This window comes from Mesoplodon densirostris, chromosome 13 (assembly GCF_025265405.1).
Source record: "Mesoplodon densirostris isolate mMesDen1 chromosome 13, mMesDen1 primary haplotype, whole genome shotgun sequence".
In the NCBI taxonomy this organism is placed as follows: Eukaryota; Metazoa; Chordata; class Mammalia; order Artiodactyla; family Ziphiidae; genus Mesoplodon; species Mesoplodon densirostris.
Window position 1 is genome coordinate 48,626,179 of NC_082673.1, and position 19,495 is coordinate 48,645,673.

Genomic DNA, 19,495 nt, shown 5'->3' on the forward strand with positions numbered 1-19,495 from the left:
AGATTAGAGTGGAGATAAATGAAATAGAGATAAAATAACAAAAGAGAAAACCAACAAAACAAAAAGTTGGTTATTTGAAAAGTTTAAAATTGATGAAGACTAAGAAAAAATAGACTCAAATTACTAAAATCATGAGTGACAATGATTTTGTATCCTGTAACTTTGCTAAATTCATTAGGTCTAAATTTTTTATGTGGATTTTTTAGGATTTCTACACATAAGACCATGTCATGTGTGACTGGAGAATACTTTGTCCTTTCCTACTTGAATGTCTTTTATTTATTTTTCTTGACCAATTGCTCAAGTGAGAGCTTCCATAATGTTAAGTAAAAGTGGTGAGAGTGGGCATCCTTGACTTGTTCTTTATCTTAGAGGGGAAAGCTTTCAGTCTTTCACCAGTGAGTACAATGTTAGCTGTGGGTTTTCCATATATACCTTTTATCATGTTGAGGAAGTTCCCTTCTATTCCTTGCTTCTGAAATTTTACCAAGAAAGGGTATTGGGTTTTGCCAAATGCTTTTTCTGCATCAAATGAGATAGTGATGTATCTTCTTTGCCCCTGCCTTCTGTTAATGTGGTGTATTATACTGATTAATTGTCAAATGTTGAACCACCTTTGTATTCTTGGGATTAACCCACTTAGCCATAGTGCATAACCTTTTATTGTGCTGCTAAATATGGTTTTAATGTATTTTACTGAGAATTTTTGCACCCATATTTTAAGAGATATCGGTCTGTAGTTTTCTTTTCGAGTGATATCTTTGTCTGGCTTTTATATCAGAGTAATATTGGCCTCATAGAAGAGTTGGGAAGTGTCCCTTCCTCTTCAATTTTTTGGAAGAACTTGGGAAGGACTAGTATTAATTCTTCTTTAAATGTTTGGTAGAATTCACCAGTAAGGCCAACAAATCTTAGACTTTTCTCTGTTGGGAGATTTTGTATTACAAATTCAATCTCCTGATGTTTTATAGGTTTACTCAGATATTCTATTTCTTCTTGAGTAAGTTTTGGTAATTTCTGTGTTTCTAGTAATTTTTCTATTGCATCTAAATTACCTAATAGGCATACAATTAATTATTCATAATTTTCTCTTATGATCCTTTATTTCTTTAAGCTCATAGAAATGTCCCCACACAAAATCAGTGGTATTTTATACACAATTAATGAATAACACAAAAAGGAAATTAAGAAAACCAGTTTATTAGTATGAAAAATAATATGTAGGAATACATTTAACCAAAAAGGTATAAAGCTTGTACACTGAAACTGTAAGAAACTGCTGGAAGAAATTAAAGAATACCTAAATAAATGGAAATATATCCCATGTTCACAGATTGGAAGATTCAATATTGTTAAGAAGGCAATAATCCCCCAAAGTGACCTACAAATGCAATGCCATCCATATCAAAATTCCAACAGTCTTGTCTTTTTCTTTCTTTCTTTTTTTTTTTTTTTTTTTTTTTTTGCAGAAATGGAAGCACAGATTCTAAAACTCACATGGAATTGCAAGGGATCACAAATAACCAAACAACCTGGAAAAAGAACAAAGTTGGAAGACTCATACTTCCCAATTTCAAAACTTAATATAAAGCTATAGTAAATAAAACAGTGTGGTACTGAAATAAGGGTAGACTTACAGATCAAGGGAACAAAACTGAGAGTCCAGAAATAAACACATAAACCTATGGTCAAAGGTTTTCTACAAAGGTGCCACGATTATTCAATGGAGAAAAAAACTGTCTTTTTAAGAAATGGTGATGAGACAACTGCATACCTAATGCAAAAAAATAAAGTTGGTGTCTTACAGTTTTCCAAGTACTTTTTTTTTTTTTTTTTTTTTTGCGGTACACGGGTCTCTCACTGTTGTGGCCTCTCCCATTGTGGAGCATAGGCTCTGGACACGTAGGCTCAGTGGCAATGGCTCATGGGCCTAGCCGCTCCACAGCATGTGGGATCTTCCCAGACCGGGGTACGAACCCGTGTCCCCTGCATTGGCAAGCGGACTCTCAACCACTTTGCCACCAGGGAAGCCCCCAAGTGCAGGTCTTTTATCTCCTTAGGTAGGTTTATTCCTAGGTATTTATTCTTGTTGATGCAATTGTAAATGGGACTGTTTCCTCAGTTTCTCTTTCTGAGCATTTGTTGTTAGTGTATAGAAATGCAACAGACTTCTTTATATTAATTTTGTATCCTGCAACTTTATCAAATTCATTGATGAGCTCTATAAGTTTTTTGGTGGCAGCTTTAGGGTTTTCTATGAATAGTATCAGGTCATCTTCCAACAGTGACAGTTTTACTTCTTCTTTTCCAATTTGGATTCCTTCTATTTCTTTTTCTTGTCTGACTGCTGTGGCTATGACTTCCAATACTATGTTGAATAAAACTGGTGAGAGTAGGCATCCTTGTCTTTTTCCTGATCTTAAAGGAAATGCTTTCAGCTTTTCACCATTGAGTATGATGTTAGCTGTGGGCTTGTCATATACAGCCTTTATTATGTTGAGGTATGATCCCTCTATGCCCACTTTCTACAGAGTTTTTATGATAAATGGATGTTGAATTTTGTCAGAAGCTTTTTCTGTGTCTAATGAGATGATCATATAATTTTTATTCTGCAGTTTGTTAATATGGTGTGTCACAGTGATTGATTTGCAGATATTGAAAAATCCTTGCATCCTGGAATAAATCCCACTTGATCATGGTGTATGATTCTTTTGATGTATTGTTGGATTCAATTTGCTAATATTTTGATGAAAGAAACTGAAGACGACACTAATAGATGGAAAGATATACTTTGTTCATGGACTGGAAAAATTAATATTATTCAAATGACCATTCTGCCCAAGACAATCTACAGATTCAATGCAATCCCTATGAAAATATCAATGGCATTTTTCATAGAACTAGAACAAATAATTTTAAGATTTGTATGGAAACACAAAAGACCCCAAATAGCCAAAACAATCTTGAGAAAGAGGAACAGAACTGGAGGTATCATGCTCCCTGACTTCAGACTATATACAAAGCTACAGTAATCAAAACAGTATGGATAAACAAAAAGGTCTTACTGTATAGTACAGGGAACTATATTCAATATCCTGTAATAAACCATAATGGAAAGAATATGAAAAAGAATATATATATGAGTGTGTGTATGTATAACTGAATCACTTTGCTGTACATCAGAAACTAACACAACATGGTAAATCAACTGAACTTCAATTAAAAAAAATAACAGTAGGATACAAAACATACACATAGATCAATGAAATAGAACAGAGGGCTCAAGAAATGAACCCATGAATTTATGGTCATTTAATCTACCACAAAGTAGGCAACAATATACAATGGAGAAAAGAAAGTATCTTCAATAAGCGGTGCTGGGAAAACTGGATAGCTACATGTAAAAGAATGAAACTAGAACATTCTCTAACACCATATACAAAAATTAACTCAAGATGGTTTAAAGACCTAAATGTAACACTGGAAACCATAAGATTCCTAGAAGAAAACATGGGTGAAACACTCTTTGACATAAATTGTAGCAATATTTTTTTGAATCTGTCTCCTAAAGCAAAGGAAATAAAAGCAAAAATAAACAAATGGGCCCTATTAAACTTAAAAGCTTCTGCACAGCAAAGGAAACCACTGACAAAACTAAATGATAACCTACTGATGGGAGAAAATATTTGCAAATAATATGACCAATAAGGGGTTAATATCTAAAATACAGAAACAGCTCATACAACTCAACATCAAAATACAAACAACCCAATTAAAAAATGGGAAGAACACCTGAATAGACATTTATCCAAAGAAGACATACAGATGGCCAACTGGCACATGAAAAGATGTTCAACATCGTTAATCATCAGAGAAATGCAAATTAAAATCATAGCAAGATAGCACCTCACACTTGTCAGAATGGCTATCATGAAAAAGAACACAAATAACAAATGTTGGTGAGGATGAGAAGAAAAGGGAACCCTGGTTCACTTTTGTTGGGAATATAAATTAGTGCAGCCACTGTGGAAAACAGAATGGAGATTTTTCAAAAAACTAAAAATAGAACTACCATATGACTCAGCAATTCTATTCCTGGGTATTTTTCTGGAAAAAAAAATGAAAACATACATGCATCCAATGTTCACAGCAGCATTACTTACAATTGCCAAGATATGGAAGCAACCCAAGTGTCCATCAACAAAGGAATGGAATTAGAAAATGTGGTATACATATACTATGGAATATCACTCAGCCACAAAAAAGAATGGAAGTTTGCCATTTGTAACAACATGGAAGGACTTGAAGGGTATTATGCTAAGTGAAATAAGTCAGAGAAAGACAAATACTGTATGATATCACTTATATGTGGAATCTAAAAAATAAAAGTAACTATTAAATATAACATAAAGAAATAGACTCACAGATGTAGAGAACAAACCAGTGGTTACCAGTAGGGAGAGGGAAGGGGGAGGGGAAATACGGGGGCAGGGAATTAAGAGGTACAAACTACCATGTATAAAATAAATAAGTTACAAGGATATATAGCATAACACAGGGAACATAGCCAACATTTTATAATAACTATAAATGAAATATAATCTTTAAAATTGATTCAGTATTCTGCACTCCTGAAACTTATATAATATTGTATGTCAACTATACCTCAATTTTAAAAAGTGAATGTTGGCTTATAACTCACACCATATACAAAAATTAATTCAAAATGGACCTAAATGTAAGAGCTAAATGTAAGAGTTAAAACTGTGAAACTCATAGGGATAAATCTTTATGACCTGAGATTTGGCAATTTCTCAGAAATGACATCAAAGGCATGGGCAACAGAAGAAAAAATGATAAATTGGACTTCAACAAACTTAAAAAAATGTGTACATATAAGTATACTATCAAAAGAATGAAAAGACAAAGGAAAAAGTCCTTGACAATTATATATCTGATAAGAGTCTAGTGTCTATTATTACATATCTGATAAGGGTCTTATATACACATATCTAATACCTAATAAATATATGTATATATTTATTACACACACACAGACACACACACACACACATACATAGGGAGAGAGAGAAGGGGAGGAAGGCAGAAGGGAAATGGGAGAGAGAGGGAGAGAACAGGTGAGGGTCTACTATCTAGAACTCTTAAAACTCAATAACAAAAAGAAAACAACCTAACTAAAATATGGTCAAAGGACATGAATAGACCTTTCTCCAAGGAGAAATACAAATGGCCAACAACACATGAAAAGACACTCAAAATCATTAGTCATTAGAGAAATAAATATCAAAATCACAATGAGATACCACTTCACACCCACTAGATTGGTTATGAGAGAAAAAAAAGACCCTAACAAGGATGTCAAGGAATTGGAACCCTCACACATTGCTATTGGGAATGTAAAGGGGTATAGCCACTGTGGAAAACAAGTGTGGCAGTTCCTCAAAATGCTAAACACAGAACTACCATATGACCTGTCAAATCTACTCATAGGCATATATCCAAGAGAAATGAAAACAGGTGTTCAAACAGAAATCTGTACACAAATATTCATAGCAACATTATTCACAATAGCCAAAAAGTAAAAACAACTGAATGTCCATTAACTGAGAAATAAATAAACAAAATGTGGCTTATCCATACAATAAAATACTATTCATCCATAAAAAGGAATGAAGTACTGATACATGCTACACATGGATGAACTTTGAATAACTTATGGTAAATAAAAGAAGCCACAAACAAAACGTCATATATTTTATAATTCTATTAAGTGAGATGTCCAGAATAAGTAAATCCATAAAGACAAAAAGCAGATTAGTGTTTGCTGGTGGCTGGGGAGAGGACTGAATGAGGGAGTACTGCTTAATGGGTATGAGGTTTCTTTGGGGGTAATAAAAATGTTCTGGAATTAGACAGTGGTGATGGTTGCATGATATTGTACATTTATAATGGTTTAAATGATGAGTTTTACTTCAATCAAAAAGAAGAAAAAAGAAACCTGAGAATTGCAAGGGGAATATCCCCAGATAACAGTAAAAGTCCATTCTAGGAAAACAGCTTCACAGTAGCACTGAACTGTAATTAATCCATACTGGAACAGGATAATGGAGGATTCTAAAAGGAAAGTCTCCTTCAGGGGAAAAAATGCCAACTGATACATATGACCATAAGGAAAATATATATAAGTGTGGCAGAGTTGTTGGAGCAACTGATGTGCAAAGTTAACAACAGTTGCATAGAAAAACAAGGCAAATGTTAACTCTAGGAAAAAAGATGGATTGTATGAAACAGAGATATGCACCTCTCATATATGAACCTCTCAGCCAAGCAACTGAGTGATGATGCTCTAAATGAAATTTAAGTAACTATGTGATGGGGAGGGGGTAGACAGAAGGGTTGAAGAAATGAGGGGACTGATGTGGAAGACATAAGTTCTCATTTTCCAAAAGAGGCTTTCAAAATATAATATAAAAAATGAGAAATATGGAAACAATTTAAATATTTTCTTCAGAATATGGAGTTAAATACTAGAAGAAAATGCTAATAGAGTATTTTTATAACTTGTAACTTTTAAATTACATACATAGATTGGTTGACAAAAATTTGGAAACTAACTTAATAAATAATCTTTACTTTATTAGAAAAACAGTTGGTGTGGGAAAGACTATTCTTCCCAAGAGCAATTCTTCCTTTCTGCTTCAGCAATAGAATTAGCTGGCTGGAAAGCTAAAGATTATATTTTCCAGTCTGCTTTGTACAGCATGACTAAGTTCTGGGCAATGAGAAATTAAATAGAAGTTATATATACAACTTCTGGGTCATACTTTTTAGAACTTTCTTCCTCCTTACTTCCTTCTTGATGGCTAGAGAGGGAACATGATGGCTGGAGCAGAGGTATTCATCTTGTGCAATAAGATAGAAGCCATGTATTGAGGATGGTAAAGCCATAGGACAGTATAATACAGGGGCTGGTAGCAACTTCACAGACCAGAATGAGTACACCAGCTCAAAATTTTACATGATACAGAAGATACAGAAATAAACTTCTATCTTGTTTCAGTCACTGTTATTGTGGTCTCCCCTTTAGAGCAGTCAAACCTATAACCAAATATAGACAGAAATCAACCAAAAGAATATAATAAAATTTCTTATGTACCTAAGGTTTGCAGCTAAGCAAATATTAACTTTACATGAATGCTAAGACTCTCTTATGAAAGTTGGGAATTATGGTAAAAATTTACCTTTTTTAACTGGAGACTGATGTTGTTGTTCATTAAGACCTTGAGAAAAGGCTTGCATTCCATTCGTCTTACACTATTGAAAGAAGAAAATACACTTGTTATCTAAGGTTTTAAAATTTTATCTAACACTTTGTTTTTTAATCCATTTTGAGGGTTTTTTTTTGTGTGTATCATGTTAGGGAGTGTTCCAATTTCACTCTTTTACATGTTGCTGTCCAGTTTTCCCAGCATCACTTATTGAACAGACTGTCTTTTCTCCATTGTATAGTCTTGCCTCCTTTGTCATAGACTAGGTGACCATAGGTGCATGGATTTATCTCTGGACTTTCTATCCTGTTCCATTGATCTATATTTCTGTTTTTGTGCCAGTAGCATACTGTTTTGATTCCTGTAGCTTTGTAGTATAGTCTGAAGTCAGGGCGCCTGATTCCTCTACCTCCATTTTTCTTTCTCAAGATTGCTTTGGCTATTCGGGGTCTTTTGTGTTTCCATATAAATTGTGTGTGTTAATTAATTTGATTGTGGTAATCATATCACAATGTGTATGTATATTACATCATCAGGTTGCATAACTTTTTAAAAAAATCATGTTGTTTAACTTAAATATATTCAATTTGTATTTGTCAATCATATCTCAATAAAGCTGAAAAAAAGTAAATTTACTTTGTCATGCCTGCACATATTAACAACCGAAAATGTAGATTTCAAATCTTTCATAGCATGTAAGAAAGTACACCTACTAAAATTTTATAAGGTGATTATCTATGTCTTATCTCATTTCACTGTCATAATCTTACAAGGAAATAAGGCAAGTGTTATGATCACCATATTACAGACAAGGGAAACCAAGACAAAAAGTGTTTAGTAACAAATGCAAAAGTACATAGATAAGAGGTAGTCGAGCTAGCTTTTGAAACTCAGGGCTACTGCATATAGTTATGAAGAATGTGGATCTAAAGGGGTACCATTCACAGCACAGATGTGGCAGATACCCTAGCAGGTGGCAGCAAAGTATCTTATTCTAACAAAATCTGTATTTTTATATAATTTTTTGTTCTTCTTCTAATTCTTGTAAAGGCACCAAATGGATAGCAGTGGCCCTATTAAACCCACTCATTTAACAAACACAGAGTGCCTACTACATGATTGGCACTGTGCTTTGTATTGGGAATACAAAGATGAACATGACATTCCAGTATATGTTTCTGGAGGGATCACAAACTAAAAGGTAGACAGAAAAATAAAACACTAAATGACAATAAAACTTGAGAAGTTCTATAATAAAGATATGCAGAAGGTGCAATGGAAGGAAGGGGTATAAAATTTGACTTAGAAATTTGAGGAAACACTTTACATAGGAAGTGATGCTTAAACAACACTTACAGGATTAATAGGAGTTAGGCTGGCTGACCGGTGAGAAATGAATGTTTATGGAAGAAAAGCAGCCTTGAGCTGCAAAACATGGGATAATATGGCTAGTTTAGGAAATGAAAAATGTTGACTGGGCTTGAGTAAAGCAAAATAAACACCAGTTTTGTTTTTGTTTCAAGTCAAGTTTCTTTGCAATTTGTGGTGAAATACCCAATCTGCACACCCAGATATTCTATTTAGCCTTTTCATTTTTATAGCAAAAATGTTCCCAGACCCTGTCACTTATCTTAAACAAATGTACACCACTGAGATGAGGAAGGAGAACAGGAAGAGACAAATTCATATCAACATCCATTCCTAGGATGAAAATTTAAAGAGAAAGATTTATAAACACTCTCAAAAGACAAAATGTAAACAGGAAAAATACTGTAACTCATAAAGAACTAATTTCTGTAGTATAAAGGAGCTCCTAGGAAACAATGGGGAAAAAAAGCCTATAAAAAAGAATGGTGCATTTCGTATTGTCCCAGAGGTCTCTGAGACTGGCACATATATGCAATGGAATATTATTCAGCCATAAAAAGGAACAAAATTAGGTCATTTGTAGAGACGTGGACAGACCTAGAGACTGCCATACGGAGTGAAGTAAGTCAGAAAGAGGAAATCTAGAAAAATGGTACAGATGAAGCTGTGTCTAAGGCAGAAACAGAGACACAGTCGTAGAGAACAAATGTATGGACACCAAGGGGGGAAGGAGGAAGTGGGATGAACTGGGAGATTGCGATTGACATATATATATATATATTTATATATATACTAATGCATATAAAATAGATAACTAATGAGAACCTAATGTATAGCACAGGGAACTCCACTTCGCTCACTATAAAGCAGAAACTAACACAACATTGTAAAACAACTATATCCCAATAATTTTTTTTAATTAAAAAATATAAATAAATAAATAAATAATAAATAAATAATAAATAAATAAATAAATAAAAATAATGGGTGAAGGCCATGAATTGGTAATACAGATGAAGGGAAATTCATATTATTCTTAAACAGATCAAAGATGGCCATTCTTGACATTCTCTTACCTCCTCCCCTTGAATCTGAGCAAGCTCTGTGACTGCTCTGACCAATCTAATATGACAGGCCCCTGCTGGTTTCCAGGCCTTAGTCTTGAAACCCAGACATGGTGCTGTAAAGAGCCCAAGCCATTTGGTGAGGTCATTTGTAGGTGCCCCTTCCAGTCTACAGGGGCAGCTAAACTCTAAACCAACAGACAGCATTAACTACCTGCCATGTGAGTAAGCCATCTGGCCATCCAGTCCAGTCAAGACTTTAAAGCACTCCAGACCTAGATGTTATCTGATTGCAACCACATCTTTGAGAAATGGCCACCTAAGACCAGTCAGCCCACAGACCCATGAAAGATAATAAGTTGTTGTTAAGCCAAAGTTTTCAAGTGCTTTTTTATGAGGTAATAATTTAAAAAAAAACAGATTAAAAGAAGTTGTTCAGGCAGAAGAAAGATAATACCAGTAGTAATAAACATGGATTTACACAAAGAAATTAAGAGTGCTGGAAATGGAATAAATGAAGGTAAAATAAAATTCATTCTTTTATTTTTAAAAATTATTTTAAAAGATAATATACAAAAGCAAAAATAGTAGCAATGTGCTGTGTACTTATAGCACAAGCTAAAGTAAAATTATGACAATAGAGCAAGAATGGGAGGGAATACGCTACAAAAAGGCTATGAGATCTAAGAAGTGAGTTTAGCAAGGTCAATACACAAAAATCAATAGTATTTCTATATCCTAGTATCCAAGATGTGGAATTTGAAATTTACAAAAAATACCACTTAACAATAGTATCAAAAAATACAAAATGCTTATAAATTTGACAAAAGATGCTCAAGACCCCTATGCTGAAAAAAACAAAGCACAGAGAGAAATGTCATGTTTATGGATCAAAGACTCAAAATTAAGATGTTAATTCTTTTCAAATTAATTTTTAAACTCAATCAAAATTCCAATAGGCTTTTTTGTAGAAATTGACAGCCTCATTTAAAACTTATATGGAAATGCAGAGGACCCAGAATAACAAATTTGAAAAAGAATAAAGTTAATGAACTTTCATTACTAGATTTCAAGACTTATCAGAAAGCTACAGCAGTCTGTAAAGTGTGATGATGACCAAGAGATAGACATATAGGGAATCTAGTATATAGCATGATGACTATAGTTGACAATACTATATTGTATATTGAAAGCTGCTAAGAGGGTATATCTTAATGTTCTCACTATAACAAAACAACAACAACAAAATAGTGATTATGTGAAATGAAGGATATGTTAACTGAACTCATTGTGGTAAACATTTTACAACATACACATGTATCAAATCATCACATTCTATATCTTAAACTTACACATTATATGTCAATTATATCTCAATAAAGCTGGAAAAAAACAGACATAAATCAGTAGAACATAATAGAGTTTAGAAATAAATTCACACACATATGATATAGTGATTTCAACAAACTCATATGATTCAGTGATAAAAAGACAAACAACTCAAATATTAGAAACAGGCAAAAGATTTGAACAGACACTTACCAAAAAGAAAAAAGAAAAATACAGATGGTAAATAAACTCATGATAAAATGTTCAATCTCATTAATTATTCAGAAAATACAAATATAAAATACAATGAGATACAACTACTCACACACTAAAATGGCTAAAAATGAAGACTGACTATACCAAGTGTTGACAAGGATGTGAAGCAACTGGTACCTCACACACTACTAGTGGGAATGTAAGATGGTACAACCACTTTGGAAAACATATTGGCAGTTTCTAAACCAACTTAACATACAATTCATCGATTCCACTCCTGGTTATTGTGTGTATGCCCACACAAAGACATGGACACAATTATCCACAGCAGCATTATTCATAATATCCCAAAACTAGATACAATCCAATGTCCATCAACTGAGATATAAATAAATTGTCCTATATTCACACAGCAGAATACTATTCCAAATTAAAAACAAACCAACTACTCCTATGTACAAGGACATGGAAGAATCTCAAAAACATTATGCTGAGCAAAAAATATCTAACACCGGGGCTTCCCTAGTGGCACAGTGGTTGAGAGTCTGCCTGCCAATGCAGGGGACACGGGTTCATGCCCCAGTCTGGGAAGATCCCACATGCTGCGGAGTGGCTGGGCCCATGAGCCATGGCCGCTAAGCCTGCACGTCCGGAGCCTGTGCTCCACAACGGGAGAGACCACAACAGTGAGAGGCCCTCGTACTAAAAAAAAAAAAAAAAAAACTAACACCAAAGAATATAGACTGTGTGATTTCATTTATATGAAATTTTAGAGCAGCCAAAACTAATTTATAGTTAAAGAAAGCAGATCAGCAGATGCCTGGAGGAGGGAGCACTAGGATTAGTGGAAGTGGGGACGGTGAATGACTGTAAAGGAATAAAAGAGTACTTTTGGGGAAGATGAAACTACAGCTCTATAGCTTCATTGTGGGGTTAGTTATGTGAGGTATATATTTATCAAAACTCTTTGAACAAATGGGTTCATTTTTCTGTATGTAAATTATATCTTAACAAAGTTGGTTTAAAAAAATACAGAGAGTTAGTAAAAAGTGTCCTTCTTTATAAATTATGTGATATATCTCTGACATAGATTCTGGTCGCTTTTGCATTATAATTGAAGCAGCAGACAAAATTTTAAACTTAGAAGTATATCTAATTAATTGATTTTTCTCTATAAAATTTACAATATTAATATACTCCTTTTTATTTATAAAGTTTCTAAAAGAAGGTCAAGGGTTCCAAAGAGAGGTATGAATATTATTATTGTATTAATTAGGGAAATGCTAACTACTGAAACAGATAAAACAAAACATTACAATGGCTTAAAAAATTAATATAAAGCAAGTGTAATTAAGACATCATGGTACTGACACAGAGATACACAAATAGATCAATGGAAAAGAATTAAGAGTCCAGAAACAGGTTCTATTTATCTGAAAACTTATACAATAAAGATGGCATAAATCTGTATGGAAATAATAGATCATTCAATGAATTGTGATTTACAACTGGTCTTCTATATGAAAAAAATAGATTTCTATCTATAACATACAAAAATTAATTTCAGGTAGACTATACACTTAAATATTAAAGCAAAACTTTAAACCTTTTGGAAGAATATGTAGGAAAAATATCCTTTGACCTTAGGGATGAGAAAACTTCATAAACAATGACACAAAGAGTGAAATCATAAAAAAATTTAAAATATGACAACATTAAAATTTTAAAGTTTGAAAAAAACACACACACAAAAAATAAACAATTCTCTCACAGACCAAGAGAAATGGGCAAATGATATGAACTCATAATTCACAAAAGAGAAAAACCAAATAGCCAAATTAAATATAAGAAAAGATGCTGCATTCAAAGTAATAAAGAATTAAAAATTAAAACTGATGAGATACATTTCTCACCCATTAAACATGAAAAAAAGAGTGAAAGTCTGACAATAACAAGGTAAGGATGTAGAAAAATCAGAGTACTTCATGCATTGCTTGTACAAATCACTTTGGAGAGAAATTTTATAGTATATAGCAATTCTACTCCAGGTTTATACTACTGAGAACCTCTCAAACATGTATAAAACATAACATACAGATGGGTGTTTATTGTAGCATTTATTTTAAAATATTTCTATTTCTATTATAAAACAGAAACAAGTGTCATGCCCGTGACAAAAAATGGAACAAGAAATGTGGTAGCTTAATATATATATAAAGAGATTATTCTGTATCAGCACATATTGGACTACTTTACTCATTTTAACAGTTGCCTAGTATTCCATTTATAAATATATTTATGCTTGTCTATGCATAGTGTATTTCTGGAAGTTTCTAGATAAGAAAGGTGTACAATGGTTACTTCTGATCAGAGGAAATAGGTGACTGGGGGATACAGATTGGAGGGAAACTTCACTAAATGTCATTTTGTATATTTTGAATTTTTAAATTTGTGACTATTTTATTTAGTCAAAACATTAAATTAGAAAACCTTAAATATAAACCTAAATGTGAAAAAATATAGCAAAATATGTGTAGGTAAAATATTATTTATATAAAATTGTAGAACAGTTAAAACAATTCTATTTGTTATAGCAAAAGTACTAATACATTCACGAAAACAATAATAAATTGAGGCTAGTTCTCTTGGGGAAGTATAGGAAGGAAATGGGATGGTTCAGGGATATATAGGTTTTTAAAATTTTACCTGTAAGGTTTTTTTCTTTAACATTTTCTAAAACAAATAAAATAAAATATTTAGATTTGAAAACGGTGAGCAACGGGTATTAATAAGTGTTTATTCTCTTTAATATATGCTTGAAATAGATCATAACTTTTAAAAAGTATATAAAGCACTTAGTATAGTACCTGGCACACAACAGCCATCTAACAAATGTTACTCTCCAGTCGTAATGTTTTATTTTATTATAACTTCTAAGACTTACTCTGCTAACTCCACTTTGTAAGTACTGTGTGTTGCATGGATATTCGTTTTGGAAGTTGAAAGGGAATACTGTTCCTGTTAGGAGAGAAAAAAAAAACTGTTTTAAATATCTATTACTTCAATAACTGGTATACCACCACCTAAAAACCTTAAGTACCTAGGATATTCTAGGCACTGTTTTGAAATGTTTTCTGATAGTTCATTTACTCAACACAATGAAATGTCAGCAACCATGTTAGGTGATGGGTTTATAAGCATGAAAAAAGCTCAGAGCTAAAAGAGTTCATAGCTTATTTTTAAAAAAAACAAGCTCATAAATAATGACTATAATAAAAAAAAGTTATGTGACAGGTACAGAGAAGATACCAGGGGAGAGTAGAGTGGGCTTTGGGGGTATCAACTAAGGCTTCACGAAAAGAAATAACTCAATCTGGGTCTTGAAGAAAAAGTAGATTTCTTTGAGGATGTGAGTTGTCCAGAGAGTATAGAGGTATGCTGAGAAAGGCTAAAATTAATTTCTGATTTACTTAACTTTTCTGCTTAATAAACCCCTACTCCTGTCCAGATCTTAGGATATAATTAAATGAGAGATCAGGACTACCAGCCCACTCCTACCTACCCCTGAAATAGCCTTCAAGGGAAAGGATCAGTGGAAAACTGAACCTGTACAAATGAGGGAGGGACGAGTACTGTAAAAAGGCTAGTCACAGAAAGAAGCAGCTGCCAATGGTTTTATTTCCTTTGCTTTAGGAAAAAATCTGAGACTTCGCCCTACACAACTGCTTCTTCAGTGCACCAGAAGGATACAGCTTCAGCATTGCTAAACTATGGTCCAGAAGATCCCTTAATTTCATTTTGTCTGTCCTAAGTCACAGCCATCTTCAAAGGAAACATTATCAAAGTAGAGACAATCTTTGTAGGAACCAAAGATAGGAGAACAAATGGAGGACTGAGGAGCTGTGTCATTTCTATCTTTTCTGATTCATCTTTGTACCCAGTAAAAGGGCTATATTTTCCCTTTTCTAAGTAGCCAGTTATTCAGTTGAACACATGGACTAAACAGAATTTAAATAACTTTTATATTTTATATATATGTATAGACAAATATACTTAAAATATAAATATATATACTAGCAATAAAAATAATAAAAAGGTCACTATTCCAATTTAGAAATTAAATACCAAGTATTTCAAGAATTTGTCCAAAAGTTTAGTTTTATGGGCAAAAGAAAATATTTTAGAAAATTTAGATTTCCTGAAAAATTAGATTTTATGTTCCAGCTCAAGCACAGCCTTAATCTGTAAGTGTTGCTTGGTACTAATTTTTTTCAATTAGGTATACGTTTTAAAGGCTAATGCTCTCTCCACATGACTGCCCTGCAGTGATCATAATCACAGGACACAATTTGTATTGAGAGTATCATTCTGAGCAGAAGCCAGTTGCTAACCATGAAAATGAGACATAAAAAAAAAAAAAAGATACACAAGTTGCTCTCAGGCAAAAATATACACGAGTTCTTCCCACCTTTGTTGGTCTGGTAGACCATTAAGAATTTTCTTAATGTAAGTCAAAACCACAATGAGGTATCACCTCACACAGGTTAGAATGGCCATCATCAAAAAGTCTACAAATAATAATTGCTGGAGAGGGTGTGGAGAAAAGGGAACCCTCCTACACTGTTGGTGGGAATGTAAATGGGTGCAGCCACTATGGAAAACAGTATGGAGGTTCCTTAAAAAACTAAAAATAGGGCTTCCCTGGTGGCGCAGTGGTTGAGAGTCCGCCTGCCGATGCAGGGGACACGGGTTCGTGCCCCGGTCTGGGAGGATCCCACATGCCACGGAGCGGCTGGGCCCGTGAGCCATGGCCGCTGAGCCTGCGCGTCCGGAGCCTGTGTTCCGCAACGGGAGAGGCCACAGCAGTGAGAGGCCCGCGTACCACCAAAAAAAAAAAAACAAAAAAACTAAAAATAGAGTTAACATATGATCTAGCAATCCCACTCCCGGATATATATCCAGAAAAGACAAAATTTCTAATTCAAAAAGATACATGCATCCCAATGTTCATAGCAGCACTATTTACAATAGCCAAGATATGGAAACAACCCAAGTTCCCATCAACAGAAGATGTGACGTATACACAATGGAATATTAGCCATAAAAAAGCATGAAATAGTGCCATCTGCAGCAACATGAATGGACCTAGAGAATATTATACTTAGTGAAGTAAATCAGACAGAGACAAGTATTATATGATACCATTTACATGTGGAATCTAAAAAATAATACAAATGAATCTATTATAAAACAGACACACAGACATAGAAAATAAACTTATGATTACCAAATGGGAAAGGGAGGAGCAGAGGGATAAATTAGGAGTATGGGATTAACAGATACAAACTACTATACACAAAATAGATAAGCAACAAAGATTTGCTGTATAGCACAATTAACTATATTTAATCTTATAATAACCTATAATGGAAATAATCTGAAGATATATATATATATATATGTATGTATATAACTGAATCATTACTGTATACCTGAAACTAACACAATATTGTAAATCAACTATATTTCAATAAAAAAAAAGAATCCTTCTCTTTGGTAATACTTCTAAATTCTTCAAACAGTGGAGATCATTGGTTTTCATTATTTTTTAAATATCCATAATTTATATATTTATTTACTTATGTATCTTATACATATATTATTTATATATTATTTGGCCTTTCAAATATTAATTAGCCATTAACCAATTAATTTTTTTAAATGTGTACCCTAGATTACTCACCAGGGGGAGAAGTCAGATGACGAACAGGTCTTGCTGGTTGAAGTGGTTTACCAATCAATTTTTTGGTTTCCATTATCTCAAAGACCTTGAGGTTCCATACTTTAGGTGGGAAAAATACATTTTATCTTCTAGACAAGATAATCAATTTGCTTTAACATATATACAAATAACCACGACATTCATTTGAAGATAACTATTTTATAAGTTAAGGTGGAACACACAAAACAAAGCATTTAAAATAACATGCAACAACCATAGACCCCTTTACAGCATCTGTCACAACTGAATATTCCCTCTTTAAGACATTTTCCTCCCTTAACTCCACTGACTCTTTTATTTAAGTTTTGTTTCCTATTTCTTTGATTGCCTCTTCTAACTTCCTTAGCTGATTCCTACTTTTCTCCAATTAAATTTAGGGATTCGTCCAAATTTGGCTTTGGTCCTCTTAGCTACTCTCATCTATTCTTATGATTGCAACTACCTATCTGCATGATAAATATGCCCTAATTTACACATCCAGCATCTACCTCTCTTTTAAATTCCAGTTTTATCTAATTTCCAAAAGATATTTCCATTTATATCTTACTATAGGTACCTCATATTCAACATATCCAAAATTGCAGTACTATTTACAATAGCCAGGACGTGGAAGCAACCTGAGCATCCATCGACAGATGAATAGATAAAGAAGATGTGGTACATATATACAATGGAATATTACTCAGCCATAAAAAGAAATGAAATTGAGTTATTTGTGGTGAGGTGGGCAGACCTAGAGTCTGTCATACAGAGTGAAGTAAGTCAGAAAGAGAAAAATACCATATGCTAATACATATATATGGAATCTAAAAAAAAGGTTCTGAAGAACCTAGGGGCATGACAGGAATAAAGATGCAGACGTAGAGAATGGACTTGAAGACATGGGGAGGAGGAAGGGTAAGCTGGGATGAAGTGAGAGAGTGGCATTGACATACATACACTACCAAATGTAAAATAGATAGCTAGTGGGAAGCAGCCGCATAGCACAGGGAGATCAGTTCAGTGTTTTGTGTCCCCTTAGAGGGGTGGGATAGGGAGGGGGGGTGGGAGATGCAAGAGGGAGGGGATACGGGGATATATGTATACGTATAGATGATTCACTTTGTTATACAGCAGAAATTAACACAACAATGTAAAACAATTATACTCCAATAAAGATGTTTAAAAAAAAAAGACTACTTGGCACAAGGCAAGTGCTAAATAAATGCTATTATTATTTTAAAAAATCAAATTCATTACTTTGACTCCAAAGATGTCCCTCCTCCTGTATTCCTTAAAGTCATCACCAACTCCCTCATATCACCCTCAGTTAAAGACACCTTAAATTTGTCTATGTTAGAGCCCCCACACCATAATCAGTCTCTAATTCCTATCCATTCTACTCCCAAAATATCTCTCAAATATATTTTCTTTACTCCCACCACTACTCATTTAGTCCCACAGTAGTTCTTAATTCATCTCCCTGAACACCTAGACTGATTTAAATACTCTCTCTCCCTATGTACCTATGTACCTGGGACACAGTGAATACGCCCATATCATGGCACTTAGAGAACACTGTACTATACTATACTATATACCACACTATAATGGCTGATTTGTCTGCCATACTAGGTAAAAGTGAGGAACAGAGCCTTCTTAAAGTGAGGAACAATATTTTCATTCCTCCCGTGCCCCCTACAACTAACTCAATACTTGGACTGGATCCAAAGTAGGTGTAAAACAAGCATCTGCTGAACAAATAGGTAAATACAGTCTCCAAACTATGATCTCCTTACACACATACCTGCTTAAAAAACTTCAGTACCCCATCACCTCCTGAATTGTTAACAGAAACAGGACCCAACATCCATGTGTCATGCAGAGTAAACCACTTACCTATGTCACATTATTTAATATTCAGTACAACTTTATAAATTAGGCACTATTAACAGTTAGAGCTCAGGTCTTGGGTCAGCCTACCTAGGTTCATATCATAGCTCCACCACTTAGTTATGTAATTATGGAAAACAATAACCCCTATCTCCTAAGTTTGATGTGAAGACTAAAAAAGAAAATCTGTATAAAGCATTAGCACAATGCCTGGTACATAGTAAAAGTTAAATAAATGTTAATTTTATCATTTTTTATCCTCATTTTACAGAGAAGGCTTAGAGAAATCGGTAACTTGCCCAAGGTCATGAGTCTAAAAAGTGATGGGTATGCTCATCCCCATGCTTTTGGCCAACATGCTATGATCAAGCTAGCCCCATACTCTCTTTCCACCTCCACACAGGCAGAACTGTCCAAGTTTCATTAAGTACCCTTCTTATGTGCTCATAAATCACCCCTGTATCCTCTTCCAGTGTGGTATTTATTGCATTAGTTTCAATTACCTATTATCTGACTATAAAATTATAGCTGTATCACTCAGGTATATCTCTAATGGCTAGCACAGTGTCTAATAC

At 33.8% G+C, this 19,495-nt stretch overlaps 1 protein-coding gene across 1 annotated transcript in view; it reads right to left on the reverse strand.

The window, feature by feature from the left end:
* The window catches only part of C13H8orf88 (chromosome 13 C8orf88 homolog), a 55,617-nt gene that overhangs the window by 31,783 nt on the left and 4,339 nt on the right, over positions 1–19,495 (reverse strand). Inside the window, exons 2-4 of the mRNA XM_060116437.1 lie at positions 17,010–17,108; positions 14,211–14,284; positions 7,263–7,335 (exon numbers count right to left, since the gene is read on the reverse strand). Coding sequence (XP_059972420.1) covers positions 7,263–7,335; positions 14,211–14,284; positions 17,010–17,082 — 220 coding nt within the window. The 5' untranslated portion in view covers positions 17,083–17,108. The remainder of the gene's footprint in view (positions 1–7,262; positions 7,336–14,210; positions 14,285–17,009; positions 17,109–19,495) is intronic.